This window comes from Thermothelomyces heterothallicus (assembly GCF_042370625.1).
Source record: "Thermothelomyces heterothallicus CBS 202.75 unplaced genomic scaffold P884_scaffold_24, whole genome shotgun sequence".
Taxonomy (NCBI): Eukaryota; Fungi; Ascomycota; class Sordariomycetes; order Sordariales; family Chaetomiaceae; genus Thermothelomyces; species Thermothelomyces heterothallicus.
Window position 1 is genome coordinate 393609 of NW_027192585.1, and position 16717 is coordinate 410325.

At 56.1% G+C, this 16717-nt stretch overlaps 7 protein-coding genes across 7 annotated transcripts; 5 read left to right on the forward strand and 2 right to left on the reverse strand.

Moving 5' to 3' along the window:
- Positions 1 to 374: 374 nt before the first annotated feature.
- On the forward strand, positions 375 to 1482 carry P884DRAFT_263137 (uncharacterized protein). The gene has a single exon (XM_069441733.1). It carries the CDS (start codon positions 575 to 577, stop codon positions 1400 to 1402), a length of 828 nt encoding a protein of 275 aa, XP_069295076.1. The 5' UTR covers positions 375 to 574; the 3' UTR covers positions 1403 to 1482.
- A 2207-nt stretch (positions 1483 to 3689) lies between these two features.
- Positions 3690 to 4980, forward strand: P884DRAFT_272010 (glycoside hydrolase family 18 protein; the record flags this gene model as incomplete). Its single annotated transcript, XM_069442488.1, has 2 exons — positions 3690 to 4076; positions 4156 to 4980. 2 exons carry the CDS (start codon positions 3690 to 3692, stop codon positions 4978 to 4980), a joined length of 1212 nt encoding a protein of 403 aa, XP_069295077.1.
- A 103-nt stretch (positions 4981 to 5083) lies between these two features.
- On the reverse strand, positions 5084 to 6121 carry P884DRAFT_229432 (40S ribosomal protein S27a-like protein). The gene is made up of 2 exons (XM_069439753.1): positions 5442 to 6121; positions 5084 to 5375 (listed from the first exon to the last, which is right to left on the reverse strand). The coding sequence occupies exons 1-2, from the start codon at positions 5814 to 5816 to the stop codon at positions 5286 to 5288; spliced, it is 465 nt and encodes a 154-aa protein (XP_069295078.1). The 5' UTR covers positions 5817 to 6121; the 3' UTR covers positions 5084 to 5285.
- A 290-nt stretch (positions 6122 to 6411) lies between these two features.
- P884DRAFT_302160 (40S ribosomal protein eS26) lies at positions 6412 to 7082 on the forward strand (the record flags this gene model as incomplete). The annotated part of the gene is made up of 4 exons (XM_069444914.1): positions 6412 to 6451; positions 6518 to 6628; positions 6728 to 6830; positions 6977 to 7082. 4 exons carry the CDS (start codon positions 6412 to 6414, stop codon positions 7080 to 7082), a joined length of 360 nt encoding a protein of 119 aa, XP_069295079.1.
- A 1639-nt stretch (positions 7083 to 8721) lies between these two features.
- Positions 8722 to 10491, forward strand: P884DRAFT_287012 (uncharacterized protein). The gene is made up of 7 exons (XM_069443856.1): positions 8722 to 8831; positions 8904 to 8923; positions 8989 to 9025; positions 9093 to 9160; positions 9215 to 9591; positions 9649 to 9744; positions 9899 to 10491. The coding sequence occupies exons 4-7, from the start codon at positions 9101 to 9103 to the stop codon at positions 10356 to 10358; spliced, it is 993 nt and encodes a 330-aa protein (XP_069295080.1). The 5' UTR covers positions 8722 to 8831; positions 8904 to 8923; positions 8989 to 9025; positions 9093 to 9100; the 3' UTR covers positions 10359 to 10491.
- Positions 10492 to 11531: 1040 nt separating this feature from the next.
- P884DRAFT_207677 (chaperonin Cpn60/TCP-1 family) lies at positions 11532 to 13373 on the forward strand (the record flags this gene model as incomplete). Its single annotated transcript, XM_069438808.1, has 4 exons — positions 11532 to 11577; positions 11637 to 11803; positions 11861 to 12182; positions 12235 to 13373. 4 exons carry the CDS (start codon positions 11532 to 11534, stop codon positions 13371 to 13373), a joined length of 1674 nt encoding a protein of 557 aa, XP_069295081.1.
- Positions 13374 to 14048: 675 nt separating this feature from the next.
- Positions 14049 to 16669, reverse strand: P884DRAFT_248980 (uncharacterized protein; the record flags this gene model as incomplete). Its single annotated transcript, XM_069440575.1, has 4 exons — positions 16518 to 16669; positions 15573 to 16416; positions 14538 to 15494; positions 14049 to 14327 (listed from the first exon to the last, which is right to left on the reverse strand). Exons 2-4 carry the CDS (start codon positions 16290 to 16292, stop codon positions 14049 to 14051), a joined length of 1956 nt encoding a protein of 651 aa, XP_069295082.1. The 5' UTR covers positions 16293 to 16416; positions 16518 to 16669.
- Between the last annotated feature and the right edge of the window lie 48 nt (positions 16670 to 16717).

The window sequence follows — 16717 nt, forward strand, 5'->3', positions numbered from 1 at the left end:
GAGGTAGGCGAAGGCATGGTGTGGGGATCGGAATAATCCCTGGTGATGAAGTCCAAGTAAAAAGGCAGTTCATATCCTGATTGCTTATTTAGTGTGATTTGGGACCGAAAGCGACAAAGAGCAAATGACAACCCAAGCAGGATATCAAGAATGATGAAGACATCGAAGCGGAAGAAGAAAAAAAGGCGACAAGAAGATTCCCCTTGATTTTCGTTCGACGCGGAGTAACCTTTTGTTACCATGGAAAGAGGCCCGAAAATCCAACTACTAATTATGGTAAGCAGTCCTTTCGTGGGTCTTCCCCAACCCCACTAATTAATTACCCTTCGCAACTGCCGAACTTCCATTCGAGATCAAGTGTCTGGAGACGCAAACAATTGCCGGCTCTTTTCCATACGTGCCGTTTCGCATCCACTACGTCAAACTCTAAAAACCATGAAACATCTCATTCCACGTGTAGTTCCATCGCCCATCGGACCACATCCCTTTCAATACCGGGTTTGGTTTCCCTCGAGCGCATTCAAGACCATCACAATTTCCGCCTGTTAATTAGGTACTCAAAGTTACCACAACCATGTCATCCCCCAAATCCCCTTGGCCGTCCCCCTACCGAGCCGCCATCTCCTTTACGATGGACAACCTCGGCGAGGCCCAGGACGTGCTGAAGGGGGCCTGGCCGCACCCGATCGGCACCCACCCGGCCGTCACCGACCAGCTGCCCCGCATGCTGGCCCTGCTCGACCGGTACCGCATCCGCGCCACCTACTTCGCCGAGGCCTGGAGCCTGGGCGTCTACCCCGCCGCCGTGGAGGCCCTGGCCCGGGCCGGCCACGAGGTCGCCTGGCACGGGTTCCAGCACGAAGTCTGGAGCGGGCTGGACGAGGCGCAGGAGGCGGAGAACTTCCGCAAGAGCTGGGAGGCCGCGCGCGCGCACGGTGTGGACTACGTCGGCTTCCGGCCGCCCGGGGGCCGGATCAACGAGCGGACGTGGAGGCTGTTGAAAGAGAACGGGGTCGAGTATGTCTCGCCTCTGAGAGAGTTCGGGCTGGGGAAGGAAGGGGTGGCGGTGTTGCCGTTTGACTGGCGGGCGGTTGACGCGTTTTGGTATATGGAGAAGTTTGACAGGATCCGAAGGGAATATGGAGAAAATGAGGACGTACTGGGGCCGAAGGAGTTCCAGACCTGGTTGAGGAAAGAAATCGATGAAGTGGTTAGAACTGGAGGGTACATGTCGATTCTGTTCCATCCATTCTTGCAAACAAGCGAAGAACGGTTTGAGGTGCTGGAGGAGGTCCTGAAGAGAATCAGTGAGGACAAGAGCATTTGGGTGGCGCCGTGCAGGGAGGTTGCTGAGTGGGTGAAGAAGCACCCCTATCTATTTCAAGCTGGCTCAGCTGCATGATGAACAATGGAGATTAGATGTTAATTATCTGTGGATAAGATCTCCCATGAATCTTTTTACGAGCAAGACATCACTATTACAGGGTAAGTTCTCAGCCGTCTGAGAGCCGGTGGACGCCGGGTTATTTCAATTCCTCAACTCTAAGTGCAGACACTCGATCCTGTGATTACCACGGCCAGTGCAAAACAATACTATTGTCAGAATACCTACTTAGGTGCAATTGCTGGCAGCAGCAATTGCGGCGTCGCTTTTGCAGTTTCATAACTAATTATTCTCCCGTGAAGGGAGTGCTTGCCTTCGCCAGCGAAGTCATGAGCCCAAGTGACTTAGGCGACTTCCTGAGCGCTATGATGCATTGTACTATACAAAGCTAAGAAATGAGAATAATTACCAGGGAAGATGGGCGCAAGAATTCAACCTGGAATCTAATCGGGGTGCTGGGATGAATGCAGCCGCCGAGTATTTTTCGCCTCGTGATGAGCCCCTGACCCCTTAATTAAGAATCAAAAAATGAGTCGATCTGTTGGCGAGCTCTCTTCATATCCGCTAAGAAGAGCTCTACGAACTACCTCAGATACGCTCCCGAGCGGACTCGACAATAAATGAAGGGCATTCATGTCGCGATAAATAAGCGTTCAGATATCCCTTTGTTACGGGAGAGACGGGCTGCGCAGCTTGAACCCGGGTCATGACTTAGCCTCAGCATCCATTTCGAGCAGTGGCTCTTCTCTTCTCTTCATCATCCCGATGAACCTGTCCATGGAAACGGTCATCTTTTGGTGGATGGCGCCACCTTGAAGCCCACCACGTGGATGAGGCAGTCACCCAACGAATCAAGCTGGCCTCAGCTTGTCACGGGGCTGCCATGTCTGAGCCAGATTCAGGCCACCCCGGAATGCCAGCGTGACCCTCCATGTGGTCTCCCGAGTCCTTGCCGAGGTACCTGAACGTGAAACACGAAACAGAAAGGGTCAGATACACAGAGCTCGCTCTGGAGGACCCTGTCGCGGTTGAGAACCGGAAGCTTGGCTGGGAGGTCGTTGGGCGAGACACCATGCGAGAGTGGTTCATTCCTCGTTCACTGTTTCCAACCTGGAGACGGGATCATCATCAAAATGATAAAGGATACCTTCGGATCTCGGGAATGACCGGCTTCTCTTCCAGCAACCACACTTCTCCAGAGAAGAAGAGGGTGTGGAGGCCTGCTCAGCCGCGGGGGCGCCGAGGACTGGATCGGGCAGCGGAACTCATCTCGTTGGGCGAGGGCCTCCCAGGCGGTCATCAAGGCAAGGAAGGTGGATTCGGAGGAGGGTGATGGCGATGATCAATGGTTGATACAGTTGTTGAGCAGAGGTATGTGTTGCGCAGGGTGAGGCTCGCTGGAGCGTGGAAGCAGAGGGAACGCATCAGGCAGGAAGCGATGAAGTCTGAGACATGACAAGCCCCAATCATGCGCGTATTCCCAGCAACTAGGTTAGACATGGTCTTGGATCTTAATCGGACCGTTGGTATAATTATGGATAACGGAATCGATCATCTGATAGAGCACAATACGTCATAGGTTCTCCGTGGAAATCTGGTGAAGATTGGGTCGTAGAAGGCGTCGGCAGGTACAGCTGATTCTGTCTCAATATACGTAAACATATTATTTTGACCAGTTTTTTTTTTTTTTTTTTTTTTCATCTGTTTACTTGTAAATAGGCGTCGTTTCTAGGGAGGGACATATTGGTAACGGTGGGGTGAAGTAGACAAAACGGAATTTGTGCAGCAGGGATTAACTAATTAGTTAGCGACTCTTCCCTCTTATCCGCACACAGTTTCTGGTGGCCAAGCACTGTCACGGCCTGAGCCCACCATCATCTCCGAACCAAAACAAGGCGAGAACAAGAGCTGAAAATTACGGAGCACCTCCTACCAACAAAGTCATGCTAACAAAAACCTAGCCTGGCAATGGACAGCCTGAGTGAGACAGTGGCGGAGCTATGTTCAGGTGGACCCACTGGCGCGTCCTGCCCCTCCCCCTCGCTTGCCGAACTCCCAATGGGCGACCTCTCGAGACTGCTTCTACCGACCAAACCCAACATACAGGCCCAAGGGAGTAGGAAAGCTATAAAGCTGCTGTATGCCCCGGCTCTCCAGACCTCATCACATCTACTTAATTGCAGTTGCGGTAATAGCTATTGTGCTCAGCATCCTCATTGGCCCCAGGAGTTCTTCCCTTCTGAATTTCCACACGAGACTCCCATTCCCGTTTCCTTCGACGACATCAACATCACAAACAACAACAATGGGCGGCGGACCTACGGACGGCTACCGTTCGGTCGCATACTTTGTAAACTGGGCCATCTACGCCCGCAAGCACCGGCCCCAGGATCTGCCCGTCGAGAGGCTGACCCACGTGCTGTACGCCTTCGCCAACGTGCGGCCCGAGTCGGGCGAGGTGTACATGACGGACTCGTGGGCCGACACGGACATCCACTGGGAGGGCGACAGCTGGAACGACACGGGCACCAACTTGTACGGCTGCCTGAAGCAGCTCAACCTGCTCAAGCGCCGCAACCGCAATCTCAAGGTCCTGCTGTCCATCGGCGGCTGGACGTACAGCAGCAACTTCAGGCAGCCGGCCTCGACGCCCCAGGGTAGACAGAAGTTTGCCGCGTCGGCAGTAGACCTGGTTCGTTTCAACCCGAGAATCCCATAATTGGCACTCTCGCACAATGCTAACATGACAAAAAACCATTCCGCACGCACAGCTCTCCAACCTTGGTTTCGACGGTCTCGACATCGACTGGGAGTACCCGCAGAACGCGGCCGAGGCGGCCGACTTCGTCTCGCTGCTGGCCGAGGTGCGGGGCGTCCTGGACAGGCACGCGGCCAAGGTGTCGGCGACGAGCCCGCCGCACTTCCTGCTGACGGTCGCCAGCCCGGCCGGCGCGCACAACTACGAGAAGCTCGACATGGCCGGCATGGACCGCTACCTCGACTTCTGGAACCTGATGGCCTACGACTACGCCGGCTCGTGGGACCGCGTGGCCGCCCACCAGGCCAACCTGTACCCCTGCCAGACCCACGCCGGCAGCTGCAGCCCCTTCTCGACCGACGCCGCCGTGCGCGCCTACGTCGACCGCGGCGTGCCGCCCGGCAAGATCGTCGTGGGCATGCCCCTGTACGGCCGCTCGTTCGAGAACACCGACGGGCTGGGCAAGCCGTTCAGCGGCGTGGGCGAGGGCACGTGGGAGAACGGCGTGCACGACTACAAGAAGCTGCCGCTCGAGGGTGCTGAGGTCCGGACGGACGAGAGTGCCGGCGGTAGCTACTGCTACCATACCGGCCGGAGGGTCCTGGTCAGCTACGACACGGTGGACATGGCGAGACAAAAGGCCCAGTACATCAAGGACCGCAAGCTCGGCGGCGGCATGTGGTGGGAGAGCTCCGCCGACAAGGGAGGGGGAGAAAGCCTGATTACGAACGTCGTCGACGTGTTCGGCGGGACGACTGCGCTGGAATGGCGCGAGAACTGCATCACATATCCGTTCACCAAGTATGACAACCTGAGGAACGGATTCCCGAGCAATTAGGCAGGTGGACCGGGACGGGAACTTTTGGCTGGATAAACAGAAAGCGTAGCTGTCCGCATAGCCCCCCCACCCCCCTTCCCATTACACAGCCTGGAGCGACGACACCAGTTGGTCGGGACGGCCCCGGTTGTCTTTGTAGCCATCGCATCCCAAATTGCATTTTCCTTGCCTGGTAGAGCCCGTGTATGCCCACCTCTAGAAGGTACATAAACGCCGATTCGTGTTATGATCGTTGCTCATTCCCGACTCCTTGCAATTCCGTTCCCGCCCCGCTCTGCCCAGTTCGACCGTGCCGTCGAGGGAGTTTAAGCGCTCTTCTCAAAGACGTAGGTCAGGTGGCAGCGGCCGCAGTACTGACGGTCCTGCATGGCAGCCATGAAGACACCGGCACCGCACTGTAGAAGAAGAAAATTGTCAGCGGTGTGAACCAATGGAAGGCCGGGAATCGGAAATCAACCCACAGTCTCGTTGGGGCACTCGCGGCGAAGGCGCTCAATCTTGCCGTCGCTGTCGACCTTGTAGTACTTGAGCACAGCGAGCTTGGTCTTCTTGCGCTTGTGCTTGATCTTCTTCGGGGTGGTGTAGACCTTCTTCTTCCTCTTCTTGGCACCACCACGCAGGCGGAGCACTAGGTGGAGAGTGCTCTCCTTCTGGATGTTGTAGTCGGAGAGGGTGCGGCCATCCTCGAGCTGCTTGCCGGCAAAGATCAGGCGCTGCTGGTCAGGGGGGATGCCCTCCTTGTCCTGGATCTTGGACTTGACAGTTTCGATGTTGTCGCTCGACTCCACCTCAAGGGTGATAGTCTTGCCCGTGAGGGTCTTCACGAAGATCTGCATGATTGCCTACTGAGAAGTGGTGAGGATGAGTTAGACGCAGGGGAGAGAAGGCTTCGTGAAGAGCTAAGCCGGCGCCATCTTGGACCATGGGGAGAAGGAGGGGGGATAGGGAAACCCGACTCGAAACCGCGCTCGGGCAAGTGTCCGAGCCGCGAGCGAAGATTCCATAGCCGCCCGCAGCAGAAGAGGAGATGACAAGATTGGGTATCATGGTGCCTCAGAAGGCAAAAGGGACGAAGCGCCGGCTCGCAACATCGTGCAGACGTACCTAGACACAATGTCTTCCTCAGCAATCTGTAGATGTTGTGAAGGTGCGCTTGGGAAGAAAATGGCAGGAAATTGACGTGCGTCGGCGGCGGAGTTGAACTTTTGGGCGGGGCCCACTCTGGGTGATGTGGGTCAGCTGACTCTGTGCCTGCGGTTTAGGGTTTGCTCGAGAACTTGCCCTCAGTCGCACCTCAAGAGCTGATTGAGGGTGGGGAATTTCTCAGGTGGGTCCAACACGGCAGTTTTCCAGCAGCAGACGAATTTCTGACCTGCTCGCCCTTCTCCCACACAACCTCTTGAGAACCAGCATACTCGAGACACCGCCAAAATGGTCAAGAAGAGAAAGAATAACGGCCGCAACAAGAAGGGTGAGCACTGATTACCGGAAAGCAGTTGCAACTCTCCGCGTTCGCTGACTGACCATCATATTACAGGCCGCGGCCACGTCAACCCCATCCGGTGCTCCAACTGCTCGCGATGCACCCCCAAGGACAAGGCCATCAAGCGGTTCACTATCCGCAACATGGTCGAGTCTGCGGCGATCCGTATGTACTTCCATTTCGGCAACGGCGAAATACTATACCTCCTCCGTCGCCGTCTTCCCCGCTCGTTCTTCTTTCGCTGACCCCGGGCTTTTGCTTCAGGTGATATTTCGGACGCCTCGGTGTTCGCCGAGTACACGGTTCCCAAGATGTACCTCAAGCTGCAGTACTGCGTCTCTTGCGCGATTCACGGCAAGATTGTCCGGTACGTTTGTCCCCATGGCGGGGACAACCACGTCTGCCTTATTGGCGACGTGGGCGGCTGAGAAGATCCTTGGTCGAACCTCTCCGCCATTAGTTTCCCCGATCCCCCCAACCCGAGGGCATACCGTGCTGACAGAGATGCTGCAGTGTCCGCTCCCGCGAGGGCCGCCGCAACCGCGCTCCTCCTCCGCGCGTCCGCTACAACAAGGACGGCAAGAAGATCACGCCCACTCAGCAGGCTAAGACCGCCTAAAGGGCGTTATTGATTTTCTTGCTTTGGCGTCCTGAATTGGCGGCATCTGGCTTTGGGCGTGGTTTTGATGATCCTAGAGTAACGAGATCATGATTCGGCTTTGCATGACGAACCTGGCGAACCACGGAACGGAATCAGGTTTTCCTTCGGCCCAGAGGGTCTCGTAGAGCCATAGTCACCAATTCAGAGAGCTCTTGTTGTGTGGACGTTCGACCGTGTCATGCGCAATCTGACGTTGAGTTGTCATTCGCTTGCAGCCAAGTGTTTGGTAGGAGACATGATGGTCCTTCAGGACGGTAGGTCGCAACTTTTCCTGAAGGCTCACCTGACGTCGACCTCGTAATAAGACGACAATCCAGAGGAGCAGAGGCAACCGCCATCTTGCGCGAAGGGCCGATCTTCTTCTCCTTTTAAGGTCAAGGCCCCTAGCACAGGGCCATTGATGCGGCTTGATGTGAGGGGCGTAGTGTAGTGTCCTCGGCTTGGCCCAGCACCAATGTTAAGCTCGTTTTACAAAACTCGGCTTCTCCGGCATGTCAAAGCGCATTGGGGAAGCGGCCCAAAAGGGGCCTTTTCAATAGCCGGGACGCAGCCAGTGAATCCCTCGCAACAATGAAGGAACGAGCGACCCGTGCTTGCCTCGTCCAATTGCCATCAATTGACATCTTCGATGATTGGGTTGTTGCTTGAGTGGCACGGGCCGGCATCAGCCTCATCCCTATGGAGCAAATTGCGACCCCACCCCGCAGCCTCGCGCCTCTCCTCACCGGTCGCTTGGCTCGAAAGTTCTGAACTGGATTCACCTGCCTCCGACGGCGATCAGATTCTAGGAATTGGGTGACGATCGCTACGGCTCTCAACCCGGTGCAGGCAGCGTTCCGTGGTGAGCATGTCTGATCTCACGACTTGGCGTCCACGACGGTTTTATGGCCGCTCTGTTATGGGAAACTGCTTATGTTTAGTTTGCTCCCGGTTAACTACAGGGCTTATCAAGTAAAGTTGTGGCACCTCACGAAAGACGGAACCCGATGTGTAAAGTTAGCCGAGAATGGATGCGTACAGATACAATCAGTCGATAACTACACCTCGGCCCGTTTCGATTTGGCATGAAAGGAGGCATATGTGATCCGGCGCTCTCGAGTAGGATTTTCGTTGCTCGACTGCAGCGGCGGTTGGTTGCCGTTTCTGTGACCTGGCAGGGACCCCTGCTGATAACATGGGAGGCACGAACTGGAGGAGGCGGGACGACTCGCCATCCCGCTTTTGCCAAGATCTGGTTGGTTATTCCGCGGATGCGCGTCGCCCGAGCCGTGATCAATGCCGGGGGAATTGGGGGGAAGGGGGGGGAGGGGAGGGAACCTGACCAGGAGCTCGCTGCTTGGGTTGTCCCAAGAGGTACCCTCTTCCATTTTTATCGACCTTGGTAGTACACTAGTACTCTGTGCTCCCGCAGCTGTCCGTTCTGCTTGCGTGGGCAGACACACGGTACGGAGTAACTAACTTGCCCTCACCACGGCGGTGCGGATTCTATTCTCCAGACTACTCTTCAGATCGTTCGCAACATGAGCGAAACTATCATTCCTGCGGCCCCTCCGCCGCCGGGGGTGACGCCGAACTTCGAGAACCCAGAGTCCAGCAGTCACCAGCTCATCATTGTATCCGTTGTGTTTCCTGTCTTCTCGTTTTTCTTTCTGATTCCGCGGTTGTACTCGGCATCATTCATCCTCCGAAAATGGCACACAGACGACTGTAAGCGATTATTAGTCACTCAACTAAACGACTGGAAACCAAACTTGCTCACTAATTAATTCCGAATACCAGATTTGATTTGCGTCGCGGCTGCAAGTCACTCCGGTCTCGCGTTTTCAGTCGGCTCCTGAACTAATATTGCTGGCTGGTCACGCAGGCATTCGGTCTGGCTAACGCCATCGTTTGTATCATACGTGGGTTCCAGCATTTCGGAGATGCCACTGGGGATGAGCCTAGGTTTTGCTGACATCCTTTCTCCAGAATCCACTATGGGCATGGGCAAACACATCTGGGAGTTAGACTATGAAACCTTCAAAGACACCATGAAGGTGACCACACCCCTTCCTACCCCAATGGTAAATGCTAATTCGGATTCCGAACAGCTCATGATGCTTGGCGGGGCCTTGACCTACAACCTCACCACCATGTTCATCAAGTTATCCATCTTATCTTTCTACCTCCGCTTCTCGGTCGAAACATCTTTCCGCATAGCCGTCTATGTCGTCATGTACATTTCCTTCGGGTACAGCATACCCAACGCCTTCCTCTTCCTCTACGTCTGCAGGCCGATCAGATCCTACTGGGACTGGGCGATCCCAGGCACCTGCATCAACCAGCAAGCCATTTTTGATGCCAGCAACATCCTAAACATGGTTACCGACTATCTGATTTTACTGCTGCCTTTTTGGATGCTCAGACCGCTGCGAATACCACTGTCCAAGAAGCTGGGTATCGGCTTCGTCCTTGCGGCAGGAGGATTGTCCGTTTCCCTTTCCTCTCTGCTCGTCGTCCGGCTCAAAGGCTAACTCGATCTCAGCGTCTGCGGCGTTAGTACGATGCGGATGGTCACCGGCATGACGGGCGCCAACAACGCGGACATCACCTGGCACTACCCGGTGAATTTGATATGGTGGTTCGTCCCACCCCTCCCCCCTCCCCTTTTTCTCTCTCTCTCCACGCATGCCCCTTTTTTCCATCCCATGTTCTCTCCTCCATTGGTATTTGTTACATCCCAAGCCTCTCTCTTACCCGCACAAACCCGCCACTAACAACGCGTGGTATAACAGCCTCGTCGAAGAATACATCGGCATCATCTGCGCGTGCCTACCCTGCCTCAAGGCCTTCACCAAACACTTCTACCCCTCCCTGGTCCTGTTCTCCCCGGACTTCGACAATCGCATTGCCGCCTCCTTCCCTTTTGCCTCGCGATCCCGCCTCGACGGCTCGAAAACTGCCGGTGGCGGTAATGAGAAGCGGAACGGTGCCGATAATGCAACTGGTGCCGACGGTGACGCCAAGGATGATGGCGGCAGGAGCGCTTGGTGGCGGTTGGTAGGCGCCGCCTTGGGTAGTGGCAGTTCACGGAGGGGGACGAAGACGGGTTCGAGGGTAACGGGGGCCAGGGACAGCAAGCTGAGGACTGGGGAGAGGCCGTTTTCTTCCCTCGATGTTGATGTCGAAGCTGGGAAGTGGCCAAATAACGAGAAAGCTCCCGGCGTTGTGGCAGCTACCGAGGGGGCAATTTGAAGAAACTAAGACGGGACAGTCTATGAGGCAATTTCGAATGGGTAATGACAGGTGGACGAAGGAGACGAATTGTTGTAACGATTCGTTCTTGTTCCCTTGACTGTATTGCCCGATAGCAATAAAATGGCAAGAGACTCCACTTGGAAACACTGTCCCTTTCCTGGGACGGTAGTGTAAAGATCACCCCGTCTCATTGGAAACTCGAAGGCGCCCGGATGCTAGAAAACAAGCAGTTTAGATTCGAAACGGAACCGCCAACCCGCCATGAAGAATGTTCCCATAGGCTGAATGCGCTTAGTGCATCCATCTTTCTAAGCATATGGAGTTTCAGAAACTCTCTGCTCGCGCTCTTCTTCAGAGTAGACGTCAATGGTAATTACCTGTTCACAGGTTTCTTATTCTTGCAAAGCATTGCTGCCTGTGAGTGTTCCGCCTCGCTTTAAAATAATTAGCCCCGTGGATTGCAGAATAATTACCCGGTTTGTTCTTTCACATGTTGATTGCGACCTTATCAAACATGAATCGCTCCCCTATTTACGAACGGTCGAAAACAAGTTGTCGCGGATTCACTGCCTCAGATTCAATGATGTACTTATATTAGAATTATCGTGACCGTTTTTAGGGAAAAATGAATGGTGGGCATATTTTATGAGTTGACTATAAGCCCGTTGATGCGCGGGTTAGGAATTCGCGAAAAGCACTATCCGTATATGATCACAAAAAGATCGGTGTGGGGGATTGTGGTACATACAACGAAGATGATATTGAACGAGGGAAGCAAATTGCTTTCCGGACACTGATTTCCAGAATCTCAACCCATCGACGACAACAGTTTGTTGCAAGTCTGGGCTCCTCGTTGATGCTTTTAAAGGCTTGGGGTTAGGAGTGGGTCTGGGGAGGCCACCGGAAGAGTGCTGTTTGGACTTTCTCAGGTGACGGTACACGTGATGCCTCCTGTCTTGCGATGGTCCGTGCTCCGAACTGCAGGCCGCAAGCTTCGGCCGTCCAGCAATCGACAGGCTTCGATATTTTTTGGGAAGCGGCGGGACCCAAGGCGAGAGAGCTCACTCCGAAATCCAGCACATCGCCGCCAACCGTTCTGTTCGCCTGCATTCCCGCCCGAACCTTCGCTGCGTACTACAGAACCGTTTCAAACCCCCATCTCGCCTCAAGATGTCGTTCGGGGGCCAGACACCGACGATTATCGTCCTGAAAGAGGGTCAGTTAACCCCTCCTTCCCTGGTAAACAACTGCCCCGCTGACGACTCGAGCTTGTAGGCACCGACACCTCACAGGGCAAGGGCCAGATTATCTCGAACATCAACGCCTGCTTAGCCGTACAGGCTACGATCAAGTCAACACTGGGTCCATATGGCGGCGATTTATTAATGGTGGATGCCAACGGCAAGCAGACCATCACCAATGATGGAGCTACCGTCATGAAGGTGCGGATGGGAGACGCCCGCAGGTTTCACTTGTTAAGGCGCTGACCTCAACACAAGCTTCTGGACATTGTCCACCCCGCAGCTCGGATTCTGGTTGACATTGCTCGGTCGCAAGATGCGGAAGTGGGCGACGGGACAACTTCGGTGGTCGTCTTGGCCGGCGAGATCTTGAAGGAGATTAAAGAGCATGTGGAAGCGGGCGTCAGCTCGCAGATCATCATCAAGGGCTTGAGGAGAGCGTTAACGATGGCTGTCAACAAGATCAAGGAGATCCAAATCAGCACAAATGAGGCGAACAGGAGAGACACACTCAGCAAGCTCGCCGGTACCGCCATGACGAGCAAGCTCATCAAGCGCAACACCGATTTCTTCACAAAGAGTAAGCCTATTTTTGCCAATACACTAGTCGAAATGCAGCTAACAGTCGCCAGTGGTTGTCGATGCCGTCCTCTCCCTCGATCAAGAAGACCTGAACGAGAAATTGATAGGCATCAAGAAGATTCCCGGCGGCTCCCTTACCGACTCGCTCTTTGTCAACGGTGTGGCCTTCAAGAAGACCTTTTCGTACGCCGGTTTCGAGCAGCAGCCCAAGTCGTTTACGAAGCCCAAGATCGTCTGCCTCAACGTCGAGCTTGAGCTCAAGGCCGAGAAGGATAACGCCGAGGTCCGGGTTGGGCAGGTGTCAGAGTACCAGGCCATCGTTGACGCCGAATGGCAAATCATCTACAAGAAGCTCGAGGCCATTTACAAGACGGGCGCCAAGGTGGTACTGTCCAAGCTGCCCATTGGAGACTTGGCGACGCAGTACTTCGCCGACCGCGACATCTTCTGCGCCGGCCGTGTCTCGGCTGAGGACATGGAGCGCGTGGTCCAGGCGACGGGCGCCACCATCCAGAGCACTTGCTCCGATATCCGCCCGGAGCACCTGGGCACCTGTGGCCACTTTGAAGAGCGGCAGATTGGCGGCGAGCGTTTCAACTTCTTCGAGGACTGCCCCGAGGCTAAGACGTGCACGCTCGTGCTGCGCGGCGGTGCTGAGCAGTTCATCGCCGAGGTCGAGCGGTCGCTGCACGACGCCATCATGATCGTTAAGCGCGCCATCCGCAACAAGACCATTGTGGGTGGTGGTGGCGCCACCGAGATGGAAGTGTCTGCATACTTGCACCGGTTCGCCGATCAGGATGTGCGCAACAAGCAGCAGGCCATCATCAAGAGTTTCGCCAAGGCGCTCGAGATCATCCCGCGGCAGCTGTGCGACAATGCCGGTTTTGACGCGACAGACATTCTCAACAGGCTGCGTGTCGAGCATAGAAGGGGCAACACATGGGCGGGCGTCGACTTCCAGAACGAAGGCGTCGCCGACATGATGGAGCGCTTTGTATGGGAGCCGGCGCTGGTCAAGATCAATGCCCTCCAGGCGGCCACCGAGGCGGCGTGCTTGATCCTGGGTGTTGACGAGACGATTCGCAACGAGGAGAGTCAGCAGCCGCAGGCCCCCAGCAAGCCTTTGCCTCCTGGAGCCGCCCAGCGGGCGCTGCGTGGGCGCGGTCGTGGCATGCCGAGGAGGTAGACGTAGAGAGTGGTACGGTAGAGAAAATAATTGTCAATTGTCGGTAATGCATGCCACCAGTTACTTTTTAGGCCATCTGCGGTGATTCTGTCAACTGCGAAGTCTGCTAGTGTCAGGGAGCCATCGCATGAGGCTGAAGCCGGCCTCTTTCTATTCTCACTGCGTGCCAGGCCCGAATTACCGTCACAATAGCGGGCTGCCGACATTGTCTAAACGTAATCGAGGATCTGAACAAGGAATTTCGGTCTCCGGGGCTGATGTAGATAATGAAAGCCTCCACTGACTGATATTGCCGTGAGCTTGTCCATGTATATCCGTTCATGAATGTGTGTACGGATTATATCTGCTTCCCCCCCGTAGCTCTAGGTACCCCGTCTCACTCATTGGCTTGACGCAGCACGGATTATTCGAGGGAAGTCCTCCGTGTACATTGCCAGGTCTAAGACTCATGTCTTCTCTGTCGTGTCATGTTTGTCCCATTATTCAATTAACCTATACTCGAGCAAATGACCATGCCGAAAGATGCACCGCAAATAATTAGGTATCCCCCGAGCAAAAGAAAAGCAGCCTCTACTCCCCTGGTGTAACCGGCTCAATGAGCGAGAATGCAGAGCGACAGCCAACCACCCACCCCTGGCTTCTTCTCATCCAATGCTCGACCGTTGCAAAACTCTTTTACCCTCTTCGAGCCACCCCCTGTGCAGGACCGCCCGCTAACGATCCCGCCACGTCTTCTACCTTCCCGCTGGACGCGGCAACGGGAACGGCAGCGCCGGTATCCCCGCCGGCCCCGATATCCATCTCCACGTCTACGGGTGCTAACGCGTCCCCTCTCCCGCTCGCCTTACCGGACAGCTCGGGATCCTCGTGCTCGGCAGGTAGCGGCTCGTCGTCCTCCTGCGACTCGATGAGCATCTCCAGATCCCGATCCACGGTCTCGTCCTCCTCTTCCAGCTGCGCTTTTGTCCCTTCTCGTGGTTGTGGTGTGGTGTGCTCTGGTGGTGGTGGGTGGTGGTGGTGCTGCTGGTGGTGCTGCTGATCATGATGAGCGGACATGCTAGCAGTGTGGGTGACTGGTCCGCCTGGGGACGGTATGTTGCCTCTTTCTCTGTCGTCGCCGCTATCGTGCCGCGGAAGGCCTGGTGGCGCGCTGCTCACGCCGACGGCGAGCTGGCTGCCGTTGGCGTCCTCCTCGTCGTCGTCCGTGACGGCGGCGTTGAGCAGCGCCTGGAAGGTCTCTGCGTCGGCGTCGGCGTCTAGGTCGTGGTGTGGATGGTCGTGCTGCTGGTGGTGCGATGGCGGCGGAGACGGTTGGGAGAAGGAGTAGTGGTGTTGACTGTGTTCGTGAGTGTGGCTGTGGTGATGTAGGTCGGCGCTGGCCGAGGACTGGGCGATGATCTGCGGGTCGATTGGCTGGTAGTCGGGAACGGGAATGGTGTGTGGGAGTGTTACTGGATGAGCGGTCGGTGGATGGTGATGTGGGTGGAGTTGCTGGAGCATTGGTTCGTGGGTATCTCGGCTCATAACATCGTGGCCGGTCATGGCGGTGTCGGTAGGAGACGGGAGAGGGTGATGATGGCTTGGTGGAGGGAGGATGGAAATGGCGATGGCGCTGGGATCCGCATATTGCTGTTGAGCGGGGACGTTGAAGGGCGGCATGTGGGATGGATCCGCCACTGGCGACGACCTCTGTGCCCCGGCGGCGGCGGCGGCAGCGGCAGCGGCAGCGAAGTCTATCCCGGCGCCGGGCGTCGAAGGGCTGGGCGAGGCACGCTTGCAGGCAGAGGCAGAAGAGGCAGCATTTGGGTTTGGTCGCTTCAGGCCGTTGACGCCGGTGCCCGGCGACGGCTGATGGTTCTGGGCGGACGAGGTCTTGTTTGTATCTTTGCATTCTGAGCAGTTCCTAATTACATCCGAGACCGTCTCCTTGATGCGGCTCCAGTGGTACCGTTCGGCGATGGTGGCCGTCGTCTTGTTGATGCCGCCGTGGGCCTGATTGTGCACGCTCCTGGCGATCTCGTACTGGCGCTGGGGGTCCGATATGACTTCCTTGTCCTTGAGCATCAAGACGTCGCCATCCAGGAGCTTATAGTGGGTCGCTGCGCTCCGCAGCCTGCTTTTCTCGGCTCGGTCAGCGCCGTTGGGATAGCGGCCATACTTGAGGTAGAACTTGATCTTGTCGAAACGCTCTTCACTCACAAGTTCCTCGTTGCCCGCGCCGCCTGCCGCGTCGCCCAGGTCGCGTCCGTAGATGATGGCGTCCACCAGTCGGTCCGGGTGGCTCTTGAGGTTCCCGGCGCCCTTGACGCGTCCGATGCGCTTGAAGCCGAGCGCGTCCCAGATCTTGCACGACGCCACGTTGGTCTCGTAGACGAGGTTGAAGACGGAATACTTGTACCCCAGCTTGGGGGCCCACTCGAGGTATGTCTCGCCCATCAGGCGGCCCACGCCTCGATTCCGGGAGGCATCGGTGACGATGAAACCGGCGTTGCAGATGTGGCTGCTCCGGCCCGGGTAGTTGGGCTTGATGTAGAAGGTGCCGAGGCACTCCTTGGACCAGTCCTTGCCCTCGACGACCTCGGCGGCGCTCTCGATGTGGCCGAGCAGCATGATGCCGCCAAAGTTCTGAAACCAGTAATCCGCAAACTTGTTGACTGGCATGGGTTCCATCATCGGATAGGTGTCACCGCCCTCGATCTCCTTGTTGAACTGGTCGCTGAGGTACCGGAGCAGAGACTCGGGAACCTCATGGCGGGATGCGAACGGCACCACCGTCGCGACCGTCTGGCGGTCGCGGAGCGTCACTTGGCGGGGCAAGATGGATGGCGGCACGGCAGGATGTGTGGGGTCCGGGAACGGAGGATCCCCCGAGACACGGTGAATGGTCGGGGCTGCCGGATCGTCAAGGATGGCAGGCATCTTTGAGACAGAAGCTCCGGGATTACCCACAACAGCAAAGTGCGTGCCACCCTCCCCCGATGCGATGCAGTCTGGCGCTCAGGAAGGAATCGACGAGGACGCCCGAGAGATCACAATCTTTCTGCTGCATGGAATTAGCTACGGTACCAGTATGGCATCTCTATGGAACGCCTGGTCTGCGGCGGCGTCAAGCCCAGAAATGACCAGAAATCGGAGGAGCAGTACCTCGACGCAGTACGTTTGCGCCACCAAGACAGAAGCGACCTTCAAAGTCGAGCCCGCCTAGGGAAAGGCCTGTAGACTGGTCAGGTACACCAATCAGATTAGCTCCAGGGTGGCGTGATGCGACAGGTTAACGAGTTTGCTGTGCTGAAATGTTCGTGGTGATGATTTGTGCTCGGGAAGGGAACATTGGCAGGAAATTG